General features: G+C 54.2%; 1 protein-coding gene across 4 annotated transcripts in view; it reads right to left on the reverse strand.

Annotated features, from left to right (window-relative positions):
* The window catches only part of AK8 (adenylate kinase 8), a 133,182-nt gene that overhangs the window by 116,019 nt on the left and 2,155 nt on the right, over nucleotides 1–15,008 (reverse strand). For 3 of the 4 annotated variants that reach the window (XM_036856352.1, XM_036856353.1, XM_036856354.1), the window contains exons 2-4: nucleotides 14,180–14,264; nucleotides 7,224–7,273; nucleotides 4,888–5,001 (exon numbers count right to left, since the gene is read on the reverse strand). In XM_036856352.1, the coding sequence (XP_036712247.1) occupies nucleotides 4,888–5,001; nucleotides 7,224–7,273; nucleotides 14,180–14,264 (249 nt within the window). The remainder of the gene's footprint in view (nucleotides 1–4,887; nucleotides 5,002–7,223; nucleotides 7,274–14,179; nucleotides 14,265–15,008) is intronic. The other variant, XM_036856355.1, reaches the window with a different exon arrangement.

Raw genomic sequence — 15,008 nt, forward strand, 5'->3', positions numbered from 1 at the left:
CAGGATAAGGGCACAAGTGCTATTATTTGGACGTTAAAGAATGGTGACTGACAACTGGCCGCTTGGGTACATCATGTTACATCAGGTTCTTGATTTTTACATGGGACTGAAGTTGGAAATTAAACGGAACTGAAGTTAGGAAGAATCCAGCTTTGGCTCCTTCGGTCTGAGCAGCCTTTAGAGTGGGGCTCATTTATTCATTCAACAAACACAGGCAGTTCTGCTCTAACGCAACAGTTGCGTTCCAAAGAAACCTTGATTTAGCAATAACTGTGCTGTAAAAGTAATAACTGCCGTGAGAAAAGGGGAATGGTGTCTGGGCTGGGCTCCCAGATGACCAGACGAGAACTCCCTAGGGAGCATGTTTAAATGCAGATGCCTGGTCCCCCACTTCCAGGGATTCAGACTAAAAGAGTCTGGTGGGGCCCAGGTGACTCTAATGTGCTGCTCAGGTTGAGCACCTCCGGACTCTGCAGTTTTAAATTTGCAAATACATATGCTTCCTGCAGGGATTTCAATAATAAAGCTTTTCTTTTCTTTCTTTTCTTTCCTTTTTTTTTTTTCTTTTCAGTAAAAATCTAATACACTGTAGAGCAATCAGCTCCATCCAGCTCCTGCTGCAAAGAAATGTCCTTTCCCCACGGAACCTGTATGCTCTTCGCCGCCCAGAGCCACGTCTAGGGCTTAGCAGGTGCTGAGCGGAGCTGGTCGCCGCCCGTCTTGTCTTCATCTTCGTTCAACGGGCCGGGTCTTGACCATGTGGCTGTGTGGTCATTGTTCCTCCAAGAACTCGGAAGGAAGCTTCCGGGCCTAGTGGGCTGCCCGTGAATGATGGCTGGTGGGACAAGTATCAGAGACGGCCAGCCCGTGGCTGCAAGTAGCAGAGATTGCCCGGGCTGCCCAGGGCAGAAAAGGGGATCAGAAGGGGGACGCAGTGACGTGCCTGCAAAGGCAGGTAGAGCAACGAGACAGCTTTATGGGTGCGCCCTGATGGAGGCTGGGGGCGGCCAGCTGGAAGCAGGGCATCCTATGTGCTTGGTTAGGGGAGCATATCTGGCTGGAAGTGGGGACAAAGACGAGGGAAGCTGGCAGTTCAATATGAATCAAGTCCTGGCCATTTGGGACCGACTGTCACCGGGGTTATTGTTGGGCTTCCTGGACTGAACTAGAGGCGCAGGCTGACTTCCCCCTGAGTCTGACTCTCAGCCCGGCCTCCTGGGCTGGTTCCTGAAGACAGTGGGCTGGTTTCCTGGGCAGCTTGCTGAGGCTGTGGCGCAGAGGTCTCTTTTTAAGTCTGGTCTCTGGTCACTGTACATTCAGCCTCTCAGCAGATGTAGACCAGGACACCCAGGGATGAAATGAAGTGCTGCGTGGGTTTTGCTTTCAAATAACCTGGGAGCAGGGGATAAGGGGCATCTGCCTGCAACTAGATTGCCGTGAGCTGATACTAGTTGAAGCCAGGCGATGAGTCCGTGGTGGTTCTTATACTGTTCTCATTGCTCCTGAGCAGAATTCTTCACAATATCTTACAATAAAGCTAGAAACAAGCCAACAGCAAAGCCGTTTCCCACCCCTGGTTGCCCTGAGCCCCCAGCCTCCTCAGGCTACGCCTGCCCATGCGGGTTTTGGGACCCTCTGCCAGATTCTGAGTTCTTCCACATCATCGCCCGGCATGACTCTGGTGATCGCTCCACAGAGCCCCTAAATCTTGCCACCTGTACGCTCTTCCCCGCCCAGAGCCACGTCTAGGGCTTAGCAGGTGCCCAGAGGACACTCAGTAAATGAATTAGTCAAGCAAGCCACTGACTGCATGAGGGCTTTCTGGCCCTGCGCCCTCGGTTGGGTACCCTCGGTCTCCCCCACTGGCTAGAAGTCCCCAGGGGCGAGGAGAAGGAACTCATCTCTGGGTCTCCCAAGGCACGGTACGCAGGACGGTGCTTGGCATACAGGAGGTGATGAGGAAGTGTTTCAGAAACCATTTGGAAATTCCGAAGATGGAAGCGTCTACATAAGAGAATTCTGTACAGGAGGGCAGAGCCAAGATTAGCAGGAGAAAATTACGTATTTGAAGGTATTATTGCTGCCTGCAGAAAGAGCTATAAAGGCTCCAGATCAGCAGATGCTTTAAAGACAGCACTTAATGAGTGGCCTCGCCGGGCGGGCGGCGTCTGCGGCAAGGCCACGCACCCGCCCCGGCTCCTCAGAGCCCTTCCCTCCTTGATCAGTCCTGACGCCTCGGCCTTTCATCTTCCCTCCACCCGCGCTTCCGAACCAAAGAACCCCAACAAGACACCCTTGAAAGCACTTCGATGTGGTCTGAAATACGCTGATAATTAGAGTAATGAAACCCAGGAGGAATTTCCTTAAACGCCCTCCTCGCCGTTGAATTTTCTAACCCTAATAAAAGCATCTTTATCCTAGAAATGAGCCTGCCTCCCCCACCCTGAAAAGCTCATCTTCTGTAGGAAATGATAGCCACTTTCTTTCTAAAACTGTATTCCCACCCCAAAAGCTGGGATCCCCCAAACTCTGCCCACACACTCTGACCCCTGCAAGACGGCAGGGCAGTGCAGGGGCGTCACCTGCTTGCCCTGAGAGCCCCGGCCAGGCGACGTGGGGTCCGGAAGCGCTCTGGATTAAGCGGTGTTAGAACCGGTTCACCGTTTGGGTAGCGTGGCGGGGGGTGGGCGCTGAACTTGCTGAAGGAGGCTTTCCTTCACGTCCCTCAAACTGTTGCTATCGGCAAACTTGAGGCTGGGAGTTTGCCTAAGTGACACCTTCCTCTCCAGGAACTGCCTGCACCCTCCGGGCCCTCCTGGCCGAGGCCGTGCTCCATGGCCTCGATGCGCCTGCTGTGCACACCCCTCCCCAGAGCTGGCCCAGCCCCGGGGCCACCTGACCAGCTGGCCCACACAAATCCCTTTTCTGGAAATTTGGCCTTGGAGCTGCCTCTGTGACTGGTGTGAACCGAAGACACGGGAACCTGGACGAGGGTGGTGGTCACGAGTGGCCGTGGAAGACAGAAGACAAAAGGAAGGCAGAACCATGGGGAGAACGGAGACAGAGACAAGCAGCCGCACAGGGCAGAGGAGGCCAGGGTGCTGCCCAGTTCCCGGCCACAGAGCCAGGGAGGCGGGCGCTTCCTCCATCCGGGGCCCAGGAGTCACTGCGTCCCCCTTCTGATCCCCTCTTCTGCCCTGGGCAGCCCGGGCGATCTCTGCTACTTGCCCCACCAGCCATCATTCATGGGCAGCCCACGAGGCCCGGAAGCTTCCTTCCGAGTTCTTGGAGGAACAGTGACCACACAGCCACATGGTCAAGACCCGGCCCGATGAACGAAGATGAAGACAAGACGGGCGGCGACCAGCTCTCGGCTGCGGCCTCTGCAGAGACGGGCAGGAGACCCAGGGTTCTCACCCCGACTGGCGGCTCGAGCCCTGGGCAGCCCCGGGTGGGGCCTGAATCCTGCCCTGGCCCGGGGCACTTACTCAACCTCACCAGGTATCAGCACACCTCGCAGGAAAATCGTTGAGGGGAGGAGGGTAGGCCTGCGCACGCTTAGCGCTCAGCAGACACCAGGACCCCTACGCTTCTGAGCCGTCTCCGTGTCCAGGAAGAACGCCTGAAGGAGCACCCGTGCTGCTCTGGGCTGAAGGCCTGCGTCCCCGCAAGTTCATGTGTTGAAATCCTCAAGGTGATGGTACTGGGAGGTGGGGCCTTCGGGTGCCCTTAAAAAAGAGGCTCCAGAGAGCTCCCTGTCCTGTCGCCACGTAAGGCTACCGTGAGAAGACGGCCGTCAGCCAACACTGAGTCTGCGGGCGCCATGACCTTGGACTTCCCAGCCTCCAGAACTGTGAGGTACGTTCTGTTTCCCAGCCACCCGGTCTCTGCAACAGCAGCCTGAGTGGACTGAGGCATCTGCTTACGCTCCAAAGGGGATTTTGAAAAGATATTTGGACATTTCTATTTGCATTTAAGAGAACCAACATGATCAAGCCCTATATTTCCCTTTTAAAAATGTCTTTTGGGGCTTCCCTGGTGGCACAGTGGTTAAGAATCCGCCTGCCAATGCAGGGGACACGGGTTCAAGCCCTGGTCTGGGAAGATCCCACATGCTGCAGAGCAACTAAGCTCGTGAGCCACAACTAGTGAGCCTGCGCTCTAGAGTCCACGAGCCACAACTACTGAAGCCCACGCGCCTAGAGCCCGTGCCCCGCAACAAGAGAAGCCACTGCAATGAGAAGCCCATGCACCGCAATGAAGAGTAGTCCCTGCTCGCCGCAACTAGAGAAAGCCCGCGTGCAGCAACGAAGACCCAATGCAGCCAAAAATAAAAATAAATTAAAAAAAAAAAAAGTCTTTCAAATATAGTGTTGGTGGGATTTTAGAAACAGACCCCTGATCCTCCTGGGATGCCACAGGGTGCCCACCCCGAGGGGCGGAAGGAAGTGCCCCTGAGCTGCAGCACTCAGGGTCTTTCCACTCTGGGGAGAGCTGGACCACTGCCCTTTAAACCCCCCGCCAGCTCAGGCCTGCAGGTCCTGGTGCAGGCCGGCAGGCGCACAACCTGTGGGATGGAGACCCCCGCCCTGCCCCGACCCACGTGACCTGGCGAACCTAAGAAGAGCAGGGCTGGGCCACTCCCTCGGTACTGCACCCTCACGGTTACTGATCCTCTCCCACCACAAACCCCTCACCTCCATACCCACCGGGATCCGTGGGCCCTACTGAAGAATCCTCTCCTTCCTTCTGTCACATCCTGCCTGTATTTCATTTTACCCCAGTATTTTCTCTCACTTCATCCACCAGGAAATGGAAAGAGTGGGGTAGGTGATGGGGGAGCCTTGGGAGCTCTCACCCCGTCCTGTTCCCCAGGACCCATCCTACCTGGAACTTCTGATAATGCCTCCTGGCATCTGCAGCCAGAGAGGAATATTCTTGTGCTATCAAGCTCTCCACGCTGAGGAGACTGCTATTCAGGTGTTTGCCAAGCCACATTGCCTGAAGAAAGGAAAGAGGAAAAGAAAATTTTTGTGAAAGGATTAATTAAGAGAACGCCATTACAATGCCCGGGTCCTTCCATATGCTACTAGAAAAGGCTGTCACAGGGAAGCATAATTATTTCTGGCTGGAAGGAGGCCACCAAGGGAGACAAACCCATAAAGTCCCTCCCAGCCGTGGAATTCTGCTTGCCTGCCATTTCTTCTTCAACCAGCCACTGACTCTAAAGGGACCTGGGAAACCCATGCTTTACCGCCCTGGGCCTGCCTCTTCAAGCTCTGTGGACCACGAGTTCTTAACTCAAGAAAGGTTTAGAACAGGAAACACGGGAACAGGCCCTAATAGGGGTCACGACCCATACTCAATGTTCATTTTTTCTTAAAGAATGGGGGATGGCATATTCTCGCCAAGTGAATGTTTAGTTCATCAATGGCCACTATATATACTCTACCAGGGAAGAACACGTTTTAAGCTATAATCGTGCAACAAAATGTTCTTAACACCAAGATTAGACTGATGACCATTTCAGCAGCGGGATGATTCAAAAGGCCCCGGAGGGGGAATTCCCTGGCGGTCCAGAGGTTAGGACTCGGCGCTTTCACTGCCGGGGCCGGGGTTCAATCCCTGGCCAGGGAACTAAGATCCCGCAAGCCGCACGGCATGGTCAAAAAGAAAAAGAAGGCCCTAGAGGTCCCCCAGGGCAGGTATGAACCTTCATCTTTCTGCTCCTCGTGCTGGGAAATGTTAGCGACAAGACCAGGAAATAGCCCGTTAGGCTTTCACCATGTATCACCTTATTGTAAATTAGATTTGTGTGTCCCTACACAGCAGACAGGGGTGGGAACAGTGAATTTGCCCAAAGGCTTGTAGCTGAAACACCAGTTAGTGCCAGCGACTGCCAGGGCCCCAGGTCCAGGAGCCCCTGGTTTCTAACAGTGAAATGGCGATCGGGAGGGTGAACTGCGGAGAGGAGTGAAAGCTGACAGCCTGACCCTGAGGAACGAAGCAGAAAAACTACAGAGAGATAGACGGATGGATGGATGAACGGATGGACAGACAGACAGATGACAGACAAATAGAAGAGCTGGCTATCCTAACTCCAAAAGCAGGGCCGATGCACGTGGTTTTATGTAAGGACCAGACATCTTAATTCCTTTTCAGAATAAAGCCAGGCGCCAGCGAGTCGGGGGAAACCACCTGCCGCATCATCTGGGCCCAGGAGGAGAGCTGACAGCGATGACACAGTGATCAAGGAAGAGTTCGCTAATGTTTATTTTTTTAAGCAAAGTATATAGTTGATTTACAATGTTGTGTTAGGTTCTGGTGTATCGCAGAGTGACTCAGATAGATATATATTCTTTTTCAGATTCTTTTCCATTATAGGTTGTTACGAGATATTGAATATAGTTCCCTGTGCTCTACAGTAGGACCTTGTTGTTTATCATTAACTTATGTTACCTGATGCTCACTAACCAGGCTTTTGAAAAAACAGAGTTCCATCTCAGATGATAATAATTTGAAGACGCTTTTGGCACTTAAAAAAGGAGCTGAAAGATTAAAACCATACATGGAATGAAGCTTCAGCTTCAGGACAGGGGTTGCCTCCAAGGAGGGAGAGACAAAAAGGAGTGAGGGAAGTGGGGTGAGGTATTTGCCGTATCTTTAAAGTTCTACTATCTTTGAAATGGAGAGAAAGTTGTCAAAGCAAATATGACAAAATGATAAGTTCCTGTAAAATCCGGGAGTGGGATACATGAGTATCTCTGGTGTAGTTTCTCTGCTTTTCTGACTGGTTAAAACATTTCATAATTAAAATTTTACGAGTGAATCTGAAGATTCCACACCAAAAGTCTTTGCAATGTGTGTGCCATTTGACCCAGCACTTCCCCTTCTAGAAATGTATCCTAAGGATAGAACGAAGGGTTTGCCATGATGGTGGCCATGTAGCCATGAGAAAACCCTGGAAGGAATATCCCACACATTCAAAGAATGCTTATCTCTGGATGGTTGGGGAACTCTACTTTTGTTTTTTGTATTTTCTAGGTTTTCTACTACAAACACATACTGTCTTTTGTCATGAGAAAATGAGTTAAGAAGCAGGAGAGAGAAAACATGAAAAAAAGCTCAGTTGTGTTGAAAATTCGCAGAGGTGCAGTCTCATTCCGTCTCTGCAGGACAAATGAGATAGTACCGTATTACAACACTTAATATGATACACTTACTATAGTTGTTTTCCCCGAGGCGGGTGGACCTAATATCACAATCTTCGGCACTGTGGAATAAAGAGATTTGAGTGTCACCATTCAATGTGACAAAGCAACCTCCCGCGTCTGCGGAGCTCTGGGTGTATTTCTTTCTTTCCTCCCCAGATTTCATTTTCTGGGAGTGACACGGCCGTTTGTAACCCAGTGGCTCCGAGATGCTCCCACCACAGAACATACGCTCTGTGTTTAGAGAGGTAAGTGATCACTGAGATGGTTTATTTTTCTGTCTCCAAGGGGATGTGGACACGGTAACTTGTTTGCCAAACTAATAAATATCAAGAACAACTGGGATTTCAAACACCATAAAGCATTTTAAACAGGGACTTTGTCTCAGGGACACGCTCTCAAATAAAGCTGTATTTTATGTAAATCGACCTTCAAAGGTGGGTTGTTGTTGTTGTTGTTTTAATATCTATGCCTTTTTATTTAGCAAATTGTATTCCCCATCATTTTACAGAGGGAAATAATGGGGAAAAGCCTGGAGTGTATGGGCCAGATTTATAAAACCCCAGATAGAAAAGGCTTTGTTTTCAAATACGGGCATTTCTACGAAGATGGAAACCACTGGCTTCGGTGTGATACTCCTGGCTCTGGAAGGTTCCCGACCCTGCAGAATTCCCGAAGACACTACTAGACTAGCGAGTAGGTACTGGCCATTGGAAAAGAAAAAAAAAAACAAAACAGCATCTTAAGAAAAGTGCTGAGATGTGACAGGGTGAGAGAGTGTCATGGACATATATACACTACCAAATGTAAAACAGATAGCTAGTGGGAAGCAGCCGCATAGCACAGAGAGATCAGCTCGGTGCTTTGTGACCACCTAGAGGGGTGGGATGGGGAGTGTGGGAGGGAGGGAGATGCAAGAGGCAAGAGATATGGGAACATATTGTATATGTATAACTGATTCACTTTGTTATAAAGCAGAAGCTAACACACCCTTGTAAGGCAATTATACTTCAATAAAGATGTTTAAAAAAAAAAAAAGTGCTGGAAGGCGTGTGCTTGGGTCAAAACGAAGGAAACTGAATGTGGTGTCTGGACAGGTGAACCCATGCTGGTTCCTCCCTGAGTGCCACCTTGATTATGTCACCCCTCCCCCAGCTGTGGGAAGCGAGGGGCGCAGCACCCAGGTTGGGGAACCAGGCCTCTGCCTGTCAGCCTGGCCCCAGCCCACGGGGAAGGATGAACAGGTGTGCACAGCAACGCAGGGAGCCCGTTCCTGCCAGGCCTCCGAGAGGGAGCCTCGTCCAGGTGGAAGACCTCCTAGTTTGGGAGTGGACACAAGAGAAGGAACTAGAGGGTCTGGCCTCCGAGTTCATGATCATCAGCAGACCTACACTCAGCCAGGCTGCTTCGGTTTAAATAGACTTGTGCCCCAATTCACAGCACCTTCTCATTTTCAGGGGAAACGCAGAGGGCAAGTTCAGGATAATTCACCGATTCACTCCACAAATACTCATCGAGCGCGTCATCCAAGCTCGCCCTGGGCTGAATGCTGCCGAGAAAAGCAAGGTGGCCTGAGGCCCGCACCGGGTCAGCGAGGTAATCGCGTTCGACCAGACCTGAGAGGGAGGGCCGGCCTCTGCCCCGTCTCCGCGAGGGAACTGCCTCTCCTCAAGCCCAGGAATGATGTCAGACACACGTCACAGCTTTCTGCTGCTGCCTGATGTCTGTGTGCCTCCAGCTGATGGCCTTAGAGCAAACACTGTCGCTGCCCATGTTTCTAAATCTGGCCCACTGGCCCCACTGTTGTGAAATGTAAGCAACTTGCTTCTTGGAAGCCCAAAGCCTTTCCTGGGGCTGGTGATGTGAATCAGGGATGTGGGACAGGAAGGCCCCGGTCAGGGCAGCACCTGGCCTGCTGCCAGGAGGTGCTGCCAGGCTCCAGCTCAGCAAACCCCTGCACGTACCCTTTCTCTCCAAGTCACGCTCGGCAAGGCAGCCTCCGGGCCTCCTCAGTAGGGTGGACTCAGCTGCCAGTGTCCTTCTGGCCAAGGGGCTCTGTGCTCCTTTAAGTCCCCTTGGACCCTTGCTGAGGGGCCTGACCTCAACAGGAGGCTGGGCTGTGTCCTGGGCATCCTCACAGCCTCGCGTAGCTGGGGATCCAGAAGGTCGCCCAGGAGCCCTGAGCAATCCTCTCCCTCGATCTTGGACTTGCTCGTTCTTCCTGACGATGTTCTTCCCATGTTCCTACCTTGTCACCTGTCACCTCCCCATCAGGAATGTCCTCCTCACCCCAGCCCCCCCCCCCAGCCCCACTGGCTTCCTCTTCTGAGATTCTCAGCCCACTCCTGACTAAGGGGCTGCTGCAGCCTTGGTGAGCTCTGTCCCCTGCTGAGCAGCTGAGCGGGTCCCCAGGGGGCAGGGACCGAGTCTCATCCTCCTTTCCTGCAGCCAGAACTGCGAGGAGCCACACACGTAGCAGGGCCTTTGGTGGCCTCCTCCTCGGCTGCCCCCCTCCCTGTGGCCACTGAGTGTTTGGTTACCTTTGTCACCACCATCACTACCTCCTTACAAAGGCATCTTCTGCCCGTTGGCATTCTTGGTTACAAGCTGCAGGAACCAGACGTGGCTGAGTCGGGTAGAGGGGGGTTTATTCAAAGGCCAGCGTGGCTCAGAGAGTCCTGCCCAGGCGGGAGGCAGGCCCGGGGCCACCTACCAGGAACAATGCCCCACGTGAGGCCACCAAGGGGTGTGGGCGGAGCTGCACTGGGCACCTGACACTGCAGCCTGTGTCCAGAATGCCGCTCAGGCACGGCCACGGCCACCGGGAGCCGGGCTCTGCAGGGCCGCCAGGGAGAGCACCTCCCAGACCATGTCCAGAGTCGGGGCTCCACTGAGCGGAGAAGCTCAGGGCACAGGCCCGGGGCAGGCAAGGCATTTTCGGCTGCGGGGGTGGGAGCCAGGGCGGGGCTTCACAGCCCGTTCTCTGCTCTGGCCTTGTAACCTGGGGCAAGGCCTTCCGGGGGCCCTGCAACCTGAGGAGAGAAGCCACAGCAGGCGGAAAACACTGCTCGTGGGACGAGTCTGGAAACGAGGTGGCTCTGGGAACACTCGGTCAGGGGAGATTGGGGCTGGGATGCCACGGAAGGCTCGCGGGGAGGGGCCGCATCCGGGCAGCAGGGAGGGAGGTCGAGGGCGGAGGGGCCCGGCGCGCTGAAGCAAAGAGCAAAGAGCTCGCTTGGAGCGGACCGTGGGGAGAAGGCCTGCTTGCGGAAGCCAGAGGACGAAAGGGCGGCGGGGCGGGTGGGGGAGGGGGGGGCCCGGGTGCCGACGCCCTGCTGCCTCTCCAGGGCTCGAAGCCCAGGCCCCCGCTGAAGCTCCCTAGAACCTGGGCCAGACGCAACAAGGCTCGGGGCCTGAGGGACCGACCGACAAGAAGGGGCTGCCTGCACCTTGACGAGAGCATTTTGGGAACGAGCCGACTCCCAGGTTGCACGTGCATTTCGACAAAGTTGTGAGGCGCCACGGCGGCTGGGGAAGCCCTCCCCTTCCTGGCTCTGTAAGTGGCACCCAAATTGTACACATCTATGGAAATACTTTAAAAGGGGAACATCCACGGCCTTTCTCCCCCCCCTAATTTCTCGCACACATTTATGTGATCAATTTCAGTTTCTTAAAATCTAACACCTTGAAACTCCAGCCCTGCTCATGAGTAATTATTTATAAACAGTGTCATAAAAGGCTGCTTGACTGCCAAGAGTAATCAACTTCTTCAACCCACTTCAAAGGAAATCAAAAAACCTTTCCATCCACAGAGCCTTTTGAGGTTTAACTAGGAGCATGATTTAAAATTCACAAGAAAACCCTTAGGTATTGGAGCTCTAATACACAGCTTTCCTGGACAAACGTTTGATAAAAAACGAAACATACCATTATATACACCATCGCCTGCTTTAATATTGCCCAGGGCTACTGTAAATGCTCACTTTGTACTAAATCTGGTTTTCTCGCAGCGAAGGGGCTGCCAGCCCCTGTGCCGGCGGCTCCCCTCGTTCCCTCATGTGCACGCTCACCGCCAAGAGTCCAGAGCCTTCTGTCCCTCTACAGTAGCCATTGGCCATGCCACCGTGTGTCACAGCGAACCCCTACCCACCCAACACCCAGATCCAGGAGGCAGAGGGTTGAGCGCCCGGCTGCAGTTAACACGGGCCACTGCATGGCCGGGAGAAGGCAGGACCGACTGACCCGCTAGCCCGGGGCTGCAGAAGTGCTCGCTGGACATCAGGGGACCTCTCCAGGTCTCCTGTCCTCTTCTAGAACCACGAGGGTTGGGTGAAACTCTTTTCACCTTCCCCCTCTCCTAGAGAAATCCTGGAAGCATGGTCTTCTCCCTTCCTCCTCCTCCCCCCCCCCTCCTTCTCCCACGTTTTTCTTCACTTGTAGGTGGAGGCCTGGGCATGGGAGGGAAACCCAGAGATGCCCCTCTCTTCATTTAAGTGGATGGGACTTGAGCCAAAGGGCAAAGATGTGCCAGCATCCCTCAGAGCTGCCGGCCCAAGGCCTGGGAGTGGGGATGGAGGGCTCTGGGAACAAATCAACCCCTCAAAACAGTGGTTACTGGGATCCAGTGACTCGACTCCCTGAGAGAGCATCTGGACCAAAAGCCTGCACTCCAGCCGTGGGGGAGGACAGCCAGGAGGCCGGCCCCCAGCTCCAGCTGAACGGGGAGGGTCTGAATTCTCCGTCCCTACTGGAGAGCAACAGAGCAGGTGTAACGTGGAGAAAGGTGGAGAAAGGAGGAAGGGCTCCGTGAGGGCAGCCTTGGAAAGGAGGCCCGGGAACGAGTGGAAAGGGGTGCTGAGGAGGGTGGAAGGAGGTGGGAAAGGGGAGAGAAGCAGGCTCTTACAGGTGGCTGTAAGGCCAGCGCCTGAGAGCACTGTCCCGCCGACGCCGACTGCACCGCATCAGACGACATTTGAACTTAAAAATTCTGGTCAAGTGGATAGTTTGACACTGAAAATCATTTCTGCACGCAGAGGAGGAAGATTAAAGCATAAAGAGGGACTGTGCCTCAGATTTCAGGCTCTTGGATTTCTAGCAGGGAGACTAGCGAAGCCTTGAGGTCTGTGGTAGAACACACAGCGTGGCACACACGCCCCTAAACAGAATTTTTCAAACCATAAGTAGCAAGTGCCACCACAACCCAACTTAGGGTTCAAATGGTTATATCATTATCAAGTATGGTTTCCATTTAGTAAAACCTCATTAAGCTTTTCACAAGTGGACACTTGCATGGCACCACCTGAAGCCCGGCGGGAGCATGAGGGCCTTGTCATCCCTTCCCACGGTGTCACTGACCAGTCGCCATGGATGAGGCCGGAGCTTTGCCGCCTCCATCTCCGTTACCAGACATGCCCATTTTACAGAGGAGGAAACTGAGGCCGAGAGAGAGCAATGACCTCTCGCCATTTCGTCGCACTTAACTAGGAGATGTGAGCACAGATGTGCTGGAGGCTCCCTGGTGTGGGGGATGGCGGGAAGGGACACCTCCCTGAACTGCACTTCCCTGCACTTCCCTGCTTTTGCTTCGCTCGTCACTTTGAGTTTACTTCACTGTTACTTTACCTTTATCTGGCCTTCAACTTTTACTTCTTTTGACTTTACTTTGCTGTATTGATTGGGCGGGGGCAGTACGAGAGGGGAACACGGGCAGAAGTGCTCCCAGCAGCCTTCAAGTAACAGAACTTAGCAACACCGGGCCCCGCGAACAGCCGGGGGTGGGGGTGCAGGGGGCTGCAGAAACGTCTTCCTTCAGCCAGCGGAGGCCGCTTGGTGAGGCCCAGGCAGCAAGCTGGGGTCTGGAGCAGGACCACCAGGAAGCAAGGGGGCTTCTCACCCCCCAGAGCAGGTGAGCCTCCCTCCCGCCCTGACCAGAGCACCAGGGAACGGAGGCCCCTTAGAAGACTCTCCGTGGGGCAGACTGGATCCCCCACCTCCGTCACCCCTGCTCCGTCTCCACCTGGGGCACGCGCCCTCACACTCAGCGTCCATTCTCGAATATGCCTCCCTGGAGGCTCAGAAAACGGCACTCCTGGGGCTCTCTGCACCACACTGAACCACCCTGCTTAGGTCTCTGAAACGGCCCCTCACTCCGATGCCCTGCCCCTGCCCAGGCCACGCGGAAGAGGCCAGGTGTCCCTGGCAACCTGCAGGCTTGGAGTTTCCTCTCTCACCATTTCCTTTTTAAACTACTTAGCATCCTCTCTCATCTTAGGCCTCTGAACCCCACCACGGGGCATCTCAGGCCTCCATCCCTCTCGGCTGCACCAAGCCCTCATTTCACTGGTGCGCTGGTAGCTCCTTCAAAGCGGCTAATGCTCCAATGAAAGAAACATCAAAGCTCCGAGACACTGGCCTCCCTGACAGCTCACACAGGATGGCAACGATCCTCCACTTGGCAAATCGACCGTGGGACGGAGCGCCTCCTCTCCCCCCTCCCTGTCCCGGGCGCCGGCCTTGGGTCTGGTCGGCCTGCGCTCGCCTGGGCGAGGTTTAGGGAGCTCTGGAACTCATTAACGGGCGCCGACAACGAGACCATCAGGAAAACCCGAGTGTTGCCTGTCTGGGTAGACCAGAAACCACATTTACACCTGACAAGTGGAGTGATCACAGAGCTTAAACCCAACAGGCGACATCAGCTGGGGCGTGCCAAGGCATTAATAATTAATTCCGCGGGCCATTCTGAGGTTTTCATTTTAATCACTTGGCAGGAGAATTTGTATGAGTTGTGCTCCAAAAGAAATTAAGGCATTTTTCAATTCACCACCTCCCCAAGTTGGCAAAACCTTTCCCCACCCTGTTCTGACCTCCCTTTAGACACAGGGAGGACAGAGTGGTTCCCAGAGGTTCCCAGGGGGAGGAGGGGAGGGAGACAGCTGGGGAGGGGGGAGGAGGCCCACTCCAGTGCTCACCGTAATCATTGTCTCGTTGCAAATGATCAATCATGAATGGGATGGGGTCCTTGGGCTGGTGGATCAGGAGCTGCTCCAGCATGTTCTGTGGGCACAGGGCAGACACCCAGGTGGTTAACACCTGCATGAGCACCCAAGGCCCCAGGCTCAGGTGGCCCAGCACCCTGGTATCGCAGTGGATACCAGTTACGGGGCCTGATCTCTCCCCTTCCCCTACCCTAGCTGGCATCTGTCTGGGTCCCTGTGAGCAGGCCGTGTGGGCTTTGCTGGGGAGGCACCCGGACGGAGGCGGAGCTGGAGGGATGGCACCCCGGACTCAGAGCAGGCAGTCTCGGGGCCCTCGCCCCTCACTTCCTTGGTGACTCCCAGACCAGCCTTCTCTCGGTTTCTCTCCCGCGCTGCACCCGTTCACCCCTCAGAGCCCTAGCAAATGCTGTTCCTTCAGCTTGGAACACTTTTCCTCAGGCCTCAATGGAAACATACCTTCCCGATGATACTCACTAGGTCAATCCTGTCATATGTTCCTGCAGCCCCCGTGCATCCCCTTTATCGCCTCCCCCTTGTCCCAGTGCCTGGCACAATCCCAGTAGGTGCCCCACGTGGATGTCTGCTGGGGGACGTGGCCATCGCTGCTACCTGTGTCCCTCCAGAGTGGAACAGATATCTAAGAGTCCTGGGATTGCCTGGCTATTTAATCCTAAGGGAAAGCAGCTTCCACGGTTCCAGAACAAAAGGCTCAGAAATGGACCAGGTGGCCGACAGCAGCCGGGCTGGTGCACTAAGGAGCAGCCTTATGCCCTGGGACAAGCAGGGAGGGGCTGTAGCCCTT

Source organism: Balaenoptera musculus, chromosome 6, assembly GCF_009873245.2.
Source record: "Balaenoptera musculus isolate JJ_BM4_2016_0621 chromosome 6, mBalMus1.pri.v3, whole genome shotgun sequence".
NCBI classification, from domain to species: Eukaryota; Metazoa; Chordata; class Mammalia; order Artiodactyla; family Balaenopteridae; genus Balaenoptera; species Balaenoptera musculus.